Genomic DNA, 18,246 nt, shown 5'->3' with positions numbered 1-18,246 from the left:
GAGACCCAAAAAAATGTTGAAGAAAATAACACCTTGAAAACTAGCCTAACTCAATTGGCAAAAGAGGTTCAAAAAGCCAGTGAGGAGAAGAATGCTTTCAAAAGCAGAATTAGCCAAATGGAAAAGGAGCTTCAAAAGCTCACTGAAGAAAATAGTTCTTTCAAAATTAGAATGGAGCAGATGGAGGCTAAGGACTTTATGAGAAAGCAAGAAATCACAAAACAAAACCAAAAGAATGGAAAAATGGAAGATAATGTGAAATATCTCATTGGAAAAACAAATGACCTGGAAAATAGATCCAGGAGAGACAATTTAAAAATTATGAGACTACCTGAAAGCCATGATCAAAAAAAAAGCCTAGACATCATCTTTCATGAAATTATCAAGGAAAATTGCCCTGAGATTCTAGAACCAGAGGGCAAAATAAATATTCAAGGAATCCACAGAACACCGCCTAAAAGAGATCCAAAAAGAGAAACTCCTAGGAACATTGTGGCCAAATTCCAGAGTTCCCAGGTCAAGGAGAAAATATTGCAAGCAGCTAGAAAGAAACAATTCAAGTATTGTGGAAATACAATCAGGATAACACAAGATCTAGCAGACTCTACATTAAGGGATCGAAGGGCATGGAATAGGATATTCCAGAAGTCAAAGGAACTAGGACTAAAACCAAGAATCACCTACCCAGCAAAACTGAGTATAATACTTCAGGGGAAAAATTGGTCTTTCAATGAAATAGAGGACTTTCAAGCATTCTTGATGAAAAGACCAGAGCTGAAAAGAAAATTTGACTTTCAAACACCAGAATGAAGAGAAGCATGAAAAGGTGAACAGCAAAGAGAAGTCATAAGGGACTTACTAAAGTTGAACTGTTTACATTCCTACATGGAAAGACAATATTTGTAACTCTTGAAACTTTCCAGTACCTGGGTACTGGGTGGGATTACACATGCACACATGCACACACACACACACACACACACACACAGATACAGACAGAGTGCACAGAGTGAATTGAAGAGGATGGGTTCATATCTTTAAAAAAAATGAAATCAAGCAGTGAGAGAGAAATATATTGGGAGGAGAAAGGGAGAAATGGAATGGGGCAAATTATCTCTCATAAAAGAGGCAAGCAAAAGACTCATTAGTGGAGGGATAAAGAGGGGAGGTGAGAGAAAAACATGAAGTTTACTCTCATCACATTCCACTAAAGGAAAGAATAAAATGCACACTCATTTTGCTATGAAAACCTATCTTACAATACAGGAAAGTGGGGGATAAGGGGATAAGCAGGGTTGGGGGGATGATGGAAGGGAGGGCATGGGGAGGAGGGAGCAATTTGAGGTCGACACTCATGGGGAGGGACAGGATCAAAAGAGAATAGAAGTAATGGGGGACAGGATAGGATGGAGGGAAATATAGTTAGTCTTATACAACACAACTATTATGGAAGTCATTTGCAAAACTACACAGATTTGGCCTATATTGAATAGCTTGCCTTCCAAAGGGAAGGGGTGGAGAGGGAGGGAGGTAAAGAAGTTGGAACTCAAAGTGTTAGGAACAACTGTCGAGTAATGTTCTTGCCACTAGGAAATAAGAAATACAGGTAAAGGGGTATAGAAAGTTATCTGGCCCTACAGGATAAAAGACAAGATGGAGACAAGGGCAGAGAGGGATGATAGAAGAGAGAGCAGATTGGTCATAGGGGCAATTAGAATGCTTGGTGTTTGGGGGAGGGGAGGGGATAAAAGGGGAGAAAATTTGTAACCCAAAATTTTGTGAAAATGAATGTTAAAAGTTAAATAAATAAATTTAATGAAAAAAAAATAATAATAAAAAATAAAAAAAATAAAAGAAAAATGTCTTATTTTTGTACATTTTTTAAAAGTTATAATAAAACTGCAAATTTTTTTAGAGACAATAAATCAACAACCATTTATTAACTACTTATTATATGTTAAATGCTGATGACATAAAGAAAAAGCAAAAATAGCCCTTGCCCTCAATGAACTTACATTTTAAAGGTGGAGAAAATCTGTGTATGAAGCATATTCATATTTATATATACAAGCAAATATATATACGTATAAATATATACATATCAACTTGTATGTGTATATATGTACATGTGTAATACATATGAAGAAATGGAAGGTAATAAGAGAGGAAGGTGCTGGGGATGGGGTAGGTGGAGGTAAATCAAAAAACTGTCACTTCAACATACATTTAATGAGAATCTACTAAGTTCCTGACAATCAACTTCTTGACTGAGCACTTTGATGTGGAAGATGAGAAAGAAGTGTAAGAAACTATTCTTGCCCTCAAAGAACTAAAAAGTCTGTTCATACACAGCCAGGTCTCAATTAGTGCTAATTATCGAACCCACTTGAATCACATGCATTTGAAATCCCACTATACAAAGTTATGATTATGTAATTGGTTCCAGTCCAAAGGGAAAGAAATAGTAGGTATGATTTTAAAAATTTGACCACTTCAAGGGTTTCATTATTCACCTTAATAGGGAGCCAGCTGTAATGGTCTAGTCATGAATATGCTGTCTGCTTTCTATGCTTTTAGATTTATTAAAAAAGAAAGCAGGGATGAGAGCTGAAGTTCTTTGTGTGACATCATAATGGAGACCAAAAGTGTTATATTTTCACATTAAGAACCACCAAAGATAATGATTTAGAGATACCACTCAACTCTGGGAATTACCACCAAAAAACCCCAATTCTCATGCCATAATAAAAAACTCCTTCCCAGAAGTTTCCAGGGAAGCCAAACCACACTCAGAAAGCTTTTAGCCCAAACACCTTCCACAGGCCTCTTGACACCTTTTAGAACTGCTAATAACAGTTAAACTCAGCAGTTTGGAACTCACACCTATTTAACTCTAACCAGGTGGCAATAAGTATTTTTTTTTAATAAGAAAACTGAGAAGAAAACAAATGGAAGCAAGCAAACCAAACATCTCCATGCTATTCCACTTGGCAATTTCATCTTAAGATACCTCTAGCAACTACACCTCACTCAATTTAACAAAACAAATTGCATTTATTTTATGCCAAAGTAGCTAATATGGTTGTATGTGGGGGTTTGTGGAGTGAGGGATAGCTGGCCTGAAGTGTCAGTAAATCGTAATGGCCACCAATAAGATACAATGATAAATAACGATAATAGTAATACCCAGCATTTATAAAATGTTTTAAGTTTTACAAAATACAACCATCCAGTGAGGAAGAACCTCTTATCTCCATCTTACAGATGAGGAAAATGAACCTAAACTGTAAAGTGATATGCCGAGGAGAAACCAGATACTGATTCTTCTTTCAAAGTGTCAGAGCCCCAACCCCCAGGAATCCTCTCACCTACACCAAGGAATGGGGATGAGGACAGTCCCTGTTCTTTTAATCTCTTTCAAGGAATGAGCTCCGAGATATTCTGTTCTGTTTGTGCTTCATTGCACTCTCTTGGTTCTGCTTCCCATATAAATGATCCTTTCCAAAGAGTCCTTTTTAGGGATATTATTGATTTACCACCCCTAACCCAATCCTCCTAATGCTGTATTCCCAGTGTTCTCTTCCTCTCCCTGTAAGCCCTTCCAGAGATCTCAGTAGCTTTGATAATTGCAGATGACTTCCAGATCATCCATTCAGAATTAGTATCTCTCTTAAGTTCTACTCATCCACCGCCTGCTGGACATAGAACCATAGATTTAGAAAAAGAAGGGACCGTGAAGACTTTACAGTCCAATCCTCTCATTTTACTTTACCCAAAAGAGGTTATTTGTTGAAGGACCCATGGCTCTCCAGTTCAATATCCCTTAGGCATCTCAAAATCACTGTGTCCAAAATGTATTTAATTATCTTCTCCTTTAATTCCATCCCTTCCCCAAACGTCCCTATTTCTGTTATAGACACCACCATCCTTCCAATCACTTGGATTCATGAGATGTTTCATCTGTGATGCTTTCAGGATGTCTGCATAGTCTTGTGTCTACATAGTCTACTTTCACAAGAGCTCCTTCTCTCCAAACACATGATGGCTCTACTTCAGGTTATCATTACCTGAATTTCTATAAGTCTCCTAATAAAGTCTTTTTTTAATCACAGCAAAATCTTCTGCTGAAGCAACAACAACCAAAAAAAAAAAAAACGTATTTACTAAACGTCTCCTTTGTTCAAGGTTCCATGATAGGTCCTAGTGCTGCAAAGGTGGAAAAACACATAGTACATATGCTCAAGAAGGTTACATAGTTGAAGAGTGGGACTATATGTGTGTACAAACAACACATACAAATAAATAATGAGTTGAAAAATAATTATGTGCATAGGAGATATCAGAGTGTCTGGAAAATTTATAGGAGTCACTTTTAGCTCAGGGAGATCACTTAGAGAATATTCTTTCTAGAGATCTTTGAAGTGCTACATCTTCCCCTCCTAGTTTGATTTGTTTTTTTTAATAAAGGGGCCGTCCCTTGAGTAAATTCAAGAAGCCTTTTCATTGAATGGATGTATCTTACTCAGAGTGAGAATGTGATATGAACTTAGCCTGAAAGGGCCAAGTTCTCACATTGCATCCTGGGCCATCTCCGGTCATCCTGATGAATATCAGGCCACTGGACGCAGGTGGCTCAAGTGAAGAAAGTGAGATTGGTGACCTTGCACAGCCCTCTCTCACTCAAATCAAAGTCAACTTCAAGTCACGTCATCATCTTGATGTCATGGTCCTCTTTGAGACGAAAGACAAACACAACAACAAAGTGTTACATATACTTTTGCTAGCATACATCCACAGCAAAGATCAAAAAGGCCTTACATTTACTTAAACACTATGATAAAAAAAATTGTCATTCTTCATCAAAAGTCAGATCAAATATTCTGAGGTTAGAGGGCAAAGAGTAGAAACGTTCCAGGCCAATGAATGCAGCCAACTCTCTGTGCTAAGGGAAAGAAAGACCACCACATGAAGAACCAACAAATAATGCCAAAGCTGGTCTGATTTTGAAAGCCAGACAAAAAAGTACTTTGGATAGTTAGCAAGTCACATTATCAGGCAGAAACAAACCACCCCACATTCAGTTCTACACTTTGCCTAGGTGCCAATTGAAAATATGGCTGCAGGTTACTACAAAAAATCTTCAAAGCCAACATATCATATGTTGACAAAAATACCTCACATTTTAACAACCCTGTGAGTTCAGTAACAGAATGAGATCAAGAGAGATCATGTAGTGCCTTGCAAACCTTAAAGTATTACAAAAAGCCTAGCTAATAGACCTGCTAAAGAATCACCAAATGCCATATTTGGAAGGACAAGAACACTTGCTACAGGGAACCTTCACCTCAGTGGAGAAAAGAGATTTAGTTTGGCAAAATCCATAAATCTGAGGTGAAGCTCCAAGACTAGATTTCATCAAATACACTAGATATTTACCTATTCAGATGACTTTTTCTCCTTCACAGGAGATTGGGAGTATATATACATATATACCCACATCAATGACAATAACTTGGCTCAAAATATTTCTGGAATTCCTCATAAGAATTTCCTTTCAGAAGCAAGTTACAAATTACAAGTCACTTAAGAAGGTCTCATTGCTTTAGAGTCAACCTTGTCTTTGACACTGGATAGTAACATTCAGCTTGCTCAGGAATCTAAATCACCTTCTTCATTGTGAATGACTTTTAATTGTTAAAAAAAAATCTAAGTTGCTCTCAAAGGGCAATTGTTACCACTGGGAACATTTACAAAACTATGCCAAAGGCATATAAAGTGTGAGTACAAGCTCTACCAGACTAAAGCTGTGTATGCTTAGGTATGCTGTTAGACTTCTCTGAGCCTCAGTTTCCTTATCTTCAAATGGAAGAGTTATGAATGAGTATATAGTGCCTACTATGTGTCAGACACTGTGCTAACTAAATACTTAAATAATATTTGATCTTCACAAAAAACCTGGGAGGTAGGTCCTGTTATTATTCCCATTTTAAAGTTGAGGCAAACATAGGGTAAATGACTTGCCCAGGGTCACACAGCTGCTAAGTGTCTGAGGTCATATTCAAACTCAGGAAGATGAGTCTTCCTAACTCCAGGCTCTATCCACTGCAACACCTAGCTGCCAATGGGGGTGGTGATAATTGCCCAGGCTTTCCGTACAGGGTTGCTGTGAGAATAGGATGAGATTAAATTTGTGAAAACATTAAGTCACAAAATATTATCAAAAGCACCATAAGATTGTGGCTATAATAAGAACAGGCTAGTTGACAGAGACACCACTCATACAGAAGCATAAATTCTGTTTATTAAAGCCCTTCAATCTCATTAGCTCCCAACACCTCCTAAGACACTTTTTCAGAGTTAGGATATTAAAAGCTGCCCCTATATACAAAGAGGTCATTGTCACTGCTGAGCTGAAGTCTCAGGACCTGTCTTCCTCCCTACTCCTTCAATCTCTACATCACTCATTTATGAACTCTGTCTCTCCTAAGAGACAGTATTCGGTACACATACTAACAAACAGAACATGCAAAGAACTGGAATTTGCCAAAAAAAAAAAAAATCCAACAACAAAAAAAACAACAAAAAAACTAGTAGGCACATTATAATTAGCAAACGTTTGTCAAGGGAGAACATTCTTAAATATGCTCACTGAACAAGAAAAGGATATCTTTCAATAGATTTTTTTAAATGTCAGTATATTGCTGGAATAAAGAATCTGACTAAAAACTGGAAAACAAGAGTTTTTCTCTTGAAAATATCTATCTTCTCCTGTTTTTCAGGTGAAAAACATTTCATCTCTCCTGTGACAGATCTTCCATGTTTGTGAGAAGTGCTATATTTACAATGCCTGGCAGATAGCAAGTGCTACACATATGTTGTGTTGTTATTATTGTTCAATGTCATACTGTAGTTAGGTTTTACTCACACAGCCCTTGTTCCTACAATGAAGTTTCTGGCCTCTACTCTCATAAAAATCTTTCCCTTCCTTCAAAGTCCAAATTGAATGCCCTCTGTGCCAGGAAACGTTCTCTCACCACTCCAGGAGAAAGGGATCCCTTCCACTTCTAATTTTTTATAGTAGCTTGGCTGGTCCTATGTCCCCCTACTCATCACACTGGCATGTACCATTATTTGTTTACATGCCATTTTATGCCTATTAGGTTACAAGTTATTTGAGAAGGAGGCCTGTAGGTCACATTTTTCTGACTTTATATCCTTGGAGCCCAGCATAGTGGTTTATACAAAGAAGGTACTTAATAGACATGTCTTCAATTCAACTAAAAGCAGAAATAGTTGTGATGTAATAGATCTGATGCTATTAACTTAAAAGAAAGCAAGCAATTCACATTCAAAATGTCTTAAACTGTTTTGGGCATCAGTGTATCAAGGCCAGTATGACGCATTGGAGAAAAAAATAGATTTTTGAATCAGAAAATCTGGCTTTGAATTCTGACCCTGCCACTTGGCACCTGTATACCCTTGGGCATGTCTCATCACTCATTGGTAAGATGAGTTTCTAAAGCCCTTCTGGCTTTAATATTTCTCACAAATAGAAACTGCATTGGAAATGGTTCCCTTATCCCAGCTTCCCACAAACCAGACTGGTCCGCTAAGACTGCTTATTTTTGGAATCTGTGCTGCACTCTAATATGACCATAATGGCCCCAAAGTGCTCACCTTCTTTCAAAAGACAATTTCTTTCCTATCTGCCCATCATTACAGTCCAGTTTACTCTTTTAAATATCTCTCAATAAAGACTTACAGACCACTTCACAGAAAAACCACATCAAAGTTCCAAGACCAAATCCTTGAATCCTTTCACGTGCATCACTTTCATCTAATCCAAAAGCTCTTACTACACGCTCTGTTTGTAAAGTCTACAAGCATTTATTAAGCATCTACTGTTTGCCAAGCACGAAGCAGTAGGCTAAGTAGTGGGGATAGAAAGAAACACAAAACATGATCCCAGTCTTTAAGGAGTTTGCCCTCTAATGGGGGAGACAACGTACAAACAACTGCATACAGATATATATGAGATACATGTAGATACTTCTAGCGGGCAGGCACTCCTCATTGAGCTAGAGCAGTCATAAAGATTCTATTCAGCAACTCCACTTGGAGGGTGAGAAGGGGTTAAAGAGTCTCTCAAATACCTTTCTGAGGCCAATTAACTTTGTCTTTCACTGATCAATACATACGATCATTGCCTTAAAGATGGAAGGGTTCTCTGAGGTCACATAGTCAAATCTCTTATTACAGATGAGGGAACTGAGGCCCAGAAAAGTTAAATAATTCACTCAAGGTCATATAGCTAGCAAGCAAGTGTCAAAGGTGGCAGTAGAACCTAGTCTTCCAGCTTCAGAACTAGTGCTCATACCACTGTACTATGACATTTTGTTATGGATGATCTGTTCCAATATTGGATTTCTACACATTTTAGCATCTGAATAGTATTTACAGTAGCCTGACATCGACAACCTCCATTGCGACCTGCGATATGTAGCCATTGTTAGCTTCCTTCTTTGATAACAACCGCATGACTCCTTTGCCTGCATTATCAATACTATGAATATTTTTGAGAAATACCCACTTGCTATGATCAGAACTCTTAGGTTAGCTGAGATTGTTAAAGGGAGAATTACTTTTTTAGTCCCTCTTGCTATTTTCCTAAGGAGACTGAGCCTGGTAACATATCCCAATAAGGAGGAGCTACAGGTATAAAATATCTGATTTTATATAAAGGAAGCTAACAATGACTACATAGAGTAGGTCAGAATGGGAACTCCTCCAGGACAGGGATTATGATTCCCCTCCCCCACCTTTTGTATTCCTAGGGTTTGGCATAATGCCTGGTATATAGTTAGTTTTCAATAAATGCTCAATGACTGACTGGCTGATCAATAAACAGTATTTGGACAATCAGAGACAAAGCATTCCCCTTTCTCATTCTTCATCAAACTCCCAGCAGACTCAGTCTTGGACTGAAGAAGAAAAACATTTGTACAAATTACATTCTACCTTAATTTCTCCCTTGCTCCTGTCACATTCTAAACAGTCAGTCAACAAGCATTTCCTATGTGCCAGGCACTAGGGATGCAAAAAAGGGGCAAAAAATGGCTGTTGCCCTCAAGGATCTCATATTCTCAAGGGAAGGCAAAACAATGTATATGAACATATATTCAGACAGGATGGAAGGTGATAAGAGTGAAGGGTGGAGGGAAGAAAGGTGGAAATAGCATCTTGGACAGGCCTGAAATATTCTCCTTATTTGCATACATATTATGACCCCCTCAATCCCCTCTCCAGACTGTAAGTGCCTTGAGGGAGGAGTCTGTGATGATGCTCATGTTTGTATTGTTAGCACCTAACAAACCTTAGGAAAAAAAATTGGGGGAGAGAAGGGACACTAGAGAGGTAAGAAATAGAATTTCTTCTGTGCAGGGAAATTCTCTGCAGTAATGGAAATCAACAACTTATCTCTAACTCAATAGATTTACAGAGATGCCTGAGGCACTGAAAGGTAAAATGACTAGCCTGTGACCACCCAAGGAATCAATCAGCAAGTCTTTACTCATGGTATGCTCCCTTGAAAGCTCTGTCCAAGGTACCAAAATATCAAAGAGCCCCTGCCCTTACATTCAATGGTTTAGCCATTAGGAATTAGAAGCATAGCATAACAAAATTTTTCTTGACTTGAAGGCAAGTCTAATTTTAGCCATACTGGCTCTCATCTCATCACTGGTCCATTTCCCTGCACATTTATGGTCCAAAGATGTGATTTCATTGGCACAGGCAACCCCTGATGAGGGAACTTACTCTATAAATACAGATCAACACTTGTTCTGTGGTGCTATTTTCTCAGTATCATTAATGAGAGCCAAAGGCAACTTACTTGACATAGTATGGTGCTGTGGTTTGTGAAACAGACCTCTCCCATGGAGACTCGACTGAAACTGTGGAAACAAAGGAAGACATTATAAACATTCATCCTAAAAACTGTACATAATTCAAAGCAACTGAATTTGGTTTTTATATCAAATATGAAGGGCTCTAATTCACTTGCAGGTCTCTAATTGTAAAATCAGCTACATTAAACCATGATGCAATGTTACAGTGTCAAAGATTTATTTCAGGCAAAGAAAAAAATAAAATATTCATTCTTTGCTACCTCCAGAGGGGCAGACATGATATAACTAGCTGAAAGAAGACTGAAAAAAAATTTCTGGTTTCCACCATTAAAAAATGTGTGGTGGTGTATGTTTTTAGAAATTATGATGAAACATGTTTCCCCAGCATATGCAAGGTAATGAGGAAATTAAAGCCAACTATGTTTTTGTGAAATGTATCGAGGTAGTAAAAAGTGACAGATTTTTGTGCTCTAATTTTTCAGGCTGTCTATATTGTTTATTTAACTATATATGACCTTAAGGTGATCAGGGATAATGCAGCATAGGGAGCATTTGACTAATTCCATTATGTGGAAAACTGAAAACCACTAAGGTCCTACTCTAATGTCCCATCATGGTGGGGAGATGACTCTGGGTTCAAGGCTGTGCTTGTAAGCTGTGACCTCAAGTCAAAGCACTGAGTATTCCCCCAGTGATGTGCCAGCCCTCTGTCTATCCTCAGAAGACTAGTCTAACTAAGTGCAAGGAAGATCATTAGGTAGCAGGCAAAAGAGTGATGTTTTGTGGGTCCTTTTGGCCACAAAAACTCTTGAAAACCATTTACTGAGTTCTAGCAAGGTATATTGAATACTCATCAGAGTACTCATACTAATGAAATTACAGATCTTAGAAATACTAAAATATTAAACTGAAAAGTAAAAATTAAAATACACAGAAATTACCTGGGTGGTCATTGAAAACTAGGGCAATTAATTAGCTCTATAAAGTTGCAAAACAGTTTTAGATGAAATATCAAGAAACTATAACATCACAACTTATATTATGGTTTATTCATCTGAGGGGCAGCTATGTAGCAAAGTACATAGAGTACTGGTCCTGGAGACAGGAAGGCCTAAGTCCAAATCCAGCCTCAGACACTTACTAGCTGTGTAACCCTGGGTAAGTCACTAAACCCATTTGCCTAAAAAAATTCCTCCTGGACCACTGCTTTGTTTTGGCAGAGGGGCTCAGGCTATGCCAACCAAGACACAGTAAAGAGCTCTGAAGGAAAAAAAAAAGGTGTTCCACTGGAGAAGGAAATGGCAAACCATTCCAAAATCTTTGCCAGAAAAACCCCATTAGAATAAAATAGTCCATGGACTCATGAAGAGTCAAACACAAAGAGTGACTGACTGAACAAAAATATTAGTCTGAAATCTGGCAGATTTTTTTGAAGTATATAATTGAGTATTGCTTTACTTAGCCTGGTTCTGAGAATATGTTGTGTACCTGTGTATTTCAAGTAATTTTAAGGAGGAAAGAGATTACAAGTGATAGTTAAATACTGTCCGGAAAACACCATTTTATTAAATTTCCATCTGATACTTGAAACACACTCTTACCAATGATACTCCTACAATGGCCACCAAATTTTTCTGACCTCTATATTATAAATATTTGTCTCTAATCAGCACAGTAACAATTCCCTTCATTAGAAATTAACCTCACTATGAAAAATAAACCAAAAAGGGGACAGAACTCAAGCAAAATATACTATATTTCATATAGTATATAAAATTACTCATGGGGCCAGTCAACTGATTTCTTTTGGCACAGGATTAAAAGGTTAGTATTAATTCTAAAGCCTAATCAAATGGGTTTTTATTTATTTATTTTACATAATCCATGACTCAAGTCAATTAGTACATTAATTAAGGTCCTATTTATGCTCCTTTTTCCACTTTAATTATTTGTCTGAATGACTTAACCTCAGTCTCCATTAGTATCTCTACTTTCAAATATTAAAAGGTGATGAGCTGAATTTTCACAAAGAAATATGAATTTCATAATCTCATTCCCTCATTCCTCCTGAATCTAGGTTTGCTTTATGTTTTCACAAATGATAGCTGGATCAAAGGTTAGAGTCTCATTCAAGTTGATAAATAATTTTCTAAAACAGAACCTTAACCCCAATGCTGATACACGTTAGTCTATTATTTTTTTAATTATAAAATGCATTCAATTTTGGAATATTATTAAATTTTATTTAAATATCAGGGTACTTTGAGATTATGGAAACACTCAGTGAAAATTCAAACTAATTACAACAAAATCTAGCAATATGATTTTCTCCACCAAGATTAACAAGAGTAAATTTAGAAAATTATCTTGGTACACAGGTGAACAACAAATGTAATAATCCTCATATACGCTAGATGAGCTCCAACTGCAGATGACAGAAGGTGATGGTAAAAGAATACAAGCAGAAAATTATTAACCTTAATGTATTATAATGTAATTTACTAATGATCAACTAATAATTTACTAAGATCTACAAACTAGGGAAAATTCAAATAAAGGAAGTCATAATTATGGGAACTATGTAAGCTGCAGAAAAAGGTAGAATTTAGGCTATAATTGAAAAATATTGAAAAAGAAAGGCAAGTTAATTATTTTGTTCTATACTGGATCCCTTAAGCATTAACTCTTTTATTAAGGATTTAAGTATCTACAGAAAAAAGAATTTCTGAGTGAAAGAAAACAAAAAGCTAAATTTAATAATAAGAACTATGAGTTCAAGCATCTTTATTATTACTTACAAGCGAGAAAACGCTGAGAATATTTCACAAGATTTCTTTGGGCATCCATAAGTTCCACAAGGCGGTCTTGTGCTGAAATCTATATGAATCCATGGAAAAAAACAAAACAAAACAAATTGAGTTTTGAAACAGAATTCTCTTTATTCCAAGGAAAAAGAATTCAAACTATAATCATAATCTCAGATTTAAACATGACAATATAGGAAACCTGGATGGTTCTACACACTGTCTCTGAATTTACATGGGTAATAGAATGGATAAGTGACCCTTAAAAGAAGGAAACAAGAAAGTTAGTGAAAGCTGGAGTAATTCTACGATTGTGGACCAGCAGAGGACTTTACAGGGTATGTAGTTCAGCTCCCTCATTTTTACAAATGAAGAAGCTACAGCCTAGAGAAATTATGTAACTCACCAGCAGGTGGACTGCTAGTTACTGACAGAGCTAAGCTTAAAAGCCAGGTCTCCTGCGTGTTTATCAGTTGTGCTTTCCACCTCATCATAGATCCTGGAAGCAAGTGAAAAGTCAGAGGTAAACAATTCTCTCATCAAGAGAATTTCTTATCTTTGTCTACATCTATACTCAGCTGGTCACATTTAGATCGTCAGTTTCACAGCTGCCTTTCGAAGAGGCAAACATCTGAGAACATGTGTTTCTCTGAATTTTGATGGGTCAAGCTTCATCCTCGAGGGCTAATTAAATTATACCATGTTTCGATACCATCTACACACTATTAATTATAATCAAGAGAAACAAACACAGAAAAAAGATTGTTTCACACACTATTAATTATAATCAGAGAAACAAACAAAAAAGGTTGTTTCTGTAGCATTAACAATTTTGCCTCCCAGGTCAGATTTCTCTCTACTATCCACCCAGCAGTTAACACCTGAGCTCTGTAGTTTACCAATATTAGAGACAAGGGAGACAGAATATGCATTCTCTTTCAAAAATTACATATTCTAATTCCTTATCTTTGAAGATGAAAGGCAATAGAAACAAAATGGGAAGTAAATCAAACTGGATTATAAGAATGTCTTCCAATGAAAACAAATAAGAATTAGAAATAAAGATAAATTTTGTTTTCTGTGATTATTCACAAAGAAAGCACAGGTGGCAACTTACATACTGTGCCTTCCTACGCCAAATCATTTCAGTCCAAATTGAGTGTCATATGCTGCAAAAAACTGTCAACTAGGTAAGAACATCTGCACATATGCATCCTAACTGTCAATATTATCAAATCAAAAAATCCAAAAAACATTTTTCTTTGGAAACACCAATTTTTAAATTTCATTTAGTTACAATTCTAAGCCTTAAGAGATAGTGTGACACAAATAATCCTCCTGCCTCCAGTACTCCACCTGAGCCATCATGCAGGGTTTTGGAAAATCTTGTTTATTTCTGCTACTTCTTACCCACTGGAAATGAGGCAGTCACCCCACAAATGAATACTGGGTGGCAACATTCTTTAGCTTTGTGGTGTATACACAGATTTATTTTCTTAATAAGAAGCCATAAAGAAATTTTTCCTTAATATTTACTAAGGTAAAACAATGTAGAATTGAAAAAAGAGGTATCAAAAGAAAGGAATCAGAAAGGCCAGAGCCAGGAGCAAGAATGGGATCAGGGTGGTTAGGGAAAAATAGGTTCTTTGATCAAAATGCACAAATGGTGAGGCAGAAATAAAACAAGGTGAAGACAGCAGAATGTCTATTTCTGCAAAAAAAAGGTAGGAACAATGTAGGAAAAATTATTTCTTCATGACCTCTTATAATGGAAACGTTTCAGCTTTCAAATGTTTCCATTATTGTCATCTGACTTATTTGTAATTTACTAAAATATCATGTTAATTAAGCATCAAAAATTAAAGCCCTATTAACACAAGATAAATTAACTACTTATGTGAGGTTACAGCTCAAGACACTAAAAAGCACTTTATAACCTGGCCCCCTCCTACCTTTCCAGTCTTATACTTACTCCTTTCCACATACTCCAGAGTGTTCCTACACTATGCATAGGGTTCTCAACCACCTGAATCTGGGCTTTTTAACCATGTTAACCCTGTCTAGAATTCTCTACTTCCTTGACTCTGCATGACCTCCTGGCTTCCCTCAAATCTCAGATAAATTCCCATATTCCAAAAGAAGCCTTTATTGGACCCCATAAGGCTGACACTTTCCCTTTGACATTACCTACAATTTATCATGTAGGTATATGTATGCGTGTATATGTATTTTTAGATATAGCTATAAAATATACACATGTGTTACATGTGTAACTTACGTATGTATATTTGAATGTTGTTTCCCCTAAAAGATTGTGAGTTCCCTATGGGCAAGAACTTTTTTCTACCTTTCTTTGCATCCTCAGCATCTAACACTGAATAGCAGAGGCCTCATGAACATTTGTTAACTTGATAGAGCTCTCATTTTATTTCACGGTGAAATTATTAACCAGGACAATTGGCTAAAAAAAAAAATGGAAAAAGGAAAAAAAATATTTGGAGCAAAAAGGGAGAAGGGGGAAAAATCCCAGGAATATTTCTCCAAAAGGAAAAGGAATGAAGTCATACCCGTAAATATTTCCAGCGCTTTTTAAGATCTCCCTGCTCCTGATACAGGTTTGCAGATGGACGGAAGTCATGAGAAGACAGCTGACTGGATAAATCATTCATTGTTTGAATTTTTAGGACAATTGGTTCAATCTCTTCTTCTTTAAAGTTCTGGAATAAAAGGAAAAAAAGATTAAGACCACCTGAAAAGAACATAATGAAAAGTAATACCCCATCTCGATTTCCTCAGAAAAGGGCAAAGACCATTATGAGAGAAAAAATGCTGCAGTGATGAACTTGAAAAAAAAGGACTTATCAATATAACCCTGTGGTTGATGGGGCTGCTAGTTCAATGACTGAAGCTATAGAACATATTCAAAATAAAACTTTGATCAGATTCTATCTTGAACACCTCTTGATCATATCCATTCTGTGCTTCATTCATCTTCTTATTTTTCAAGCACAAGAGTACTATTTCAAAAGAGTTTTACTTCACCAGAGCTTCTACTTACATCTACACTGTTTTCTAATTAGGTCCAATTATCCTTAATTTAATGTGTCAAATATTTCTTAATACCAACTACGAACACAGTACCATGCAGGGCACTATGGAGTATTGTATTTTGAGCTCCTTGAGGACAGGGCACTGCCTTTTGCCTTTTTTATATATACTTAGCACTTAGCAAAGTGCCAAGCACATAGTAGGGGCTTAACAAATATTTACTGACTGAATAAAGATGAACTACTGTCTTCAAAAGGTTTACAATCTAATAGAAGAAAAGGATAAAAATAATCCTAAGGCAGAACTGTAATAAGTGCTATTGGATTATAGGAAGATGAGAGAGTGTTTCCATCTGGGGGACAGAATATGCTTCAGTGAACAAAATACAAAATTTATATTACTGTAATTCTACTTTTTTCTACTACCTGAATTGATAACAAATAGCACTTCAACTAGCTGGTAGGTTAAATAGATTTTTGTGGCTTAGTATGGGAAACCAATTATTATTGATGTCATTGCTATTACGGGAAAATGTGTTCTAAATTGCAAAGAAATAACTTATAATTAAGCTTCTAGACTGTAACCCATATTTAAGTAGGGAACACTTCCTGCATTATACATGATACTTTATAATTAATAACAATCTTACATTTATCTGCTTGATTACTAGCAGGATTCTATGAGCAGCACAAAAATTTTCACATGAATAGATATTTTCTCCTTTAAATACAGAAGTATCAGAACTTCGTGGAGAAAGGCAAAGAGCAATTTCACCTAGTTGTCACTAGAAACATATTTCAAAATGGATGCTCCAAAATTCTTGCTGGAGCATCCATGAGTAGCTAATGAATTATTAAGAGAATTACTTTAATAGCTCTGATAGTTTCATGGTAATCGATGTATACTGCAGGCAGACTAATGCTGGGGAAAAAATGAAAAATATATTTAAAGATCATTTAAGTCTATGGGAGTCAGTGACAGATCATTTAATAAAAATGACTTCTTTATCCCTAAACTATTTTGTTTAAAAACTCAGTTAAAGAAAAATTTCAACATTTTTTTCTGGAAGTAAGAACATGCCAAACATATGATTTTCAAGGGAAATCAACATGACATACATTAAAATTATTCAATTAAAATTTCTAAAGAAACCTAATTTCAATTAAACCCAATAAAAGCATTACTTTAAAAATTAAAGATGTTTTATTTTAATTGAAAAGATGCATCAAACCATTCTGTAAATGCAAGCAGATAAAAGCAATTGCTAGTTGAGACACATACTGTTGCTAAATATTATTAAAATAAGTCAAAAGTCACTGGAAAAATGGAGTCTTTCTGGGGAATTCAATTATCCCAGTTTCTCCTGAAATCCTCTGTGATCAGTAGCATTAGAAGAATGGACTACTCCTGGCTAGGGGAGCATTTTGGTTTTCATGTCTGCCTATAGACTGCCACTCACTTCCTGGGATGCCAGTCGTCTGTGTGTGCTTGCATGTGTGTTTAATGGCAATGAAAAGTTAATAGACTTTTATTCTTCTCTACAAAAATGCCATCAAGATATGACAAATGGCTTCACAATACCAGAACAAAGAGCTGTTCCCAACAGCTTGTTTAGAACTTGCTTAAATGTCAAGCACTAAAAAGAAGCTCTTGGAGGTAGGTATACAAAAGCAAGCATAAAACTCTTCAAAAGGAGATGAAGATTCCCTTTTCCATATAACAAGTAACTCTCCTCCTTCCTGGAGACTCCCTTTCCCAGCACAGCATTTCTGACAGTAGATGAAGGAAATCTCTAAAGATCTTTGGATAACAGATATACATATATGATGGCTTGTATTAGCAAAGGTTCACATTTATGGAAGAAAATTTAATAGGGATTTTATTAACTTTGGAAAAAAAGTAGAACTATCTCCTGCAATAATAATCTCACAAACTTAAAATATACTTCCTCAAATATAACTAGTTAGTTGTCAGTTTGTATTTTTTTTTTTAAGCTAAGGATCTGGTGAAATTCTAGAAAAATGTCAAAATTCTAAATCTGGTTTCAATTTTTGGACATAACAACCTAAGAAAGTGTTTTGGGCCTTGAGAATGGGACTATTCTGAAAGTGAATCAGGGTTTCCAAATAAGCTAAGCTTACCCTCCTAATCATACAGGGATGATAAGAGGAAAAAGCAAAGCACTAGATGTCTACATTTCCTACACTAAAGTTCTACTCAAAGTGTCTCATTTTTGAGTGCAAGCAACCCTCATTTCTCAGAGACTGTGTCAGACAAACAAAACTCAAGACGGTTCCAACAAGTTAATGAGGCATTAACTTAGGGCTCAGTAATGAACCAAATTTTTGTTATCCAAGACCAGTGTAGCATTAAGTTTGGAAATACTCAGGACCAGAAGATTAACCACTCCTATGCTCTCACTGACTGGGTTTTATCTCTCCAGGCCTGTCAGTTAGTCTCCTGGACCTTTACTGACTTCTTTCAAC

The 18,246-nt window shown here is 36.3% G+C and overlaps 1 protein-coding gene across 5 annotated transcripts in view; it reads right to left on the bottom strand.

The window, feature by feature from the left end:
• Positions 1-18,246, bottom strand: part of LOC140526994 (utrophin-like) — a 262,618-nt gene that overhangs the window by 102,578 nt on the left and 141,794 nt on the right. For all 5 annotated transcript variants that reach the window (XM_072643607.1, XM_072643609.1, XM_072643608.1 and 2 more), the window contains 3 exons: positions 15,280-15,429; positions 12,707-12,785; positions 9,893-9,953 (listed from right to left, as the gene is read on the bottom strand). In XM_072643607.1, coding sequence (XP_072499708.1) covers positions 9,893-9,953; positions 12,707-12,785; positions 15,280-15,429 — 290 coding nt within the window. The remainder of the gene's footprint in view (positions 1-9,892; positions 9,954-12,706; positions 12,786-15,279; positions 15,430-18,246) is intronic.

This window comes from Notamacropus eugenii, chromosome 2, assembly GCF_028372415.1.
Source record: "Notamacropus eugenii isolate mMacEug1 chromosome 2, mMacEug1.pri_v2, whole genome shotgun sequence".
Classification (NCBI taxonomy): Eukaryota; Metazoa; Chordata; class Mammalia; order Diprotodontia; family Macropodidae; genus Notamacropus; species Notamacropus eugenii.
This window is presented reverse-complemented; position numbering and strand designations above follow the sequence as displayed.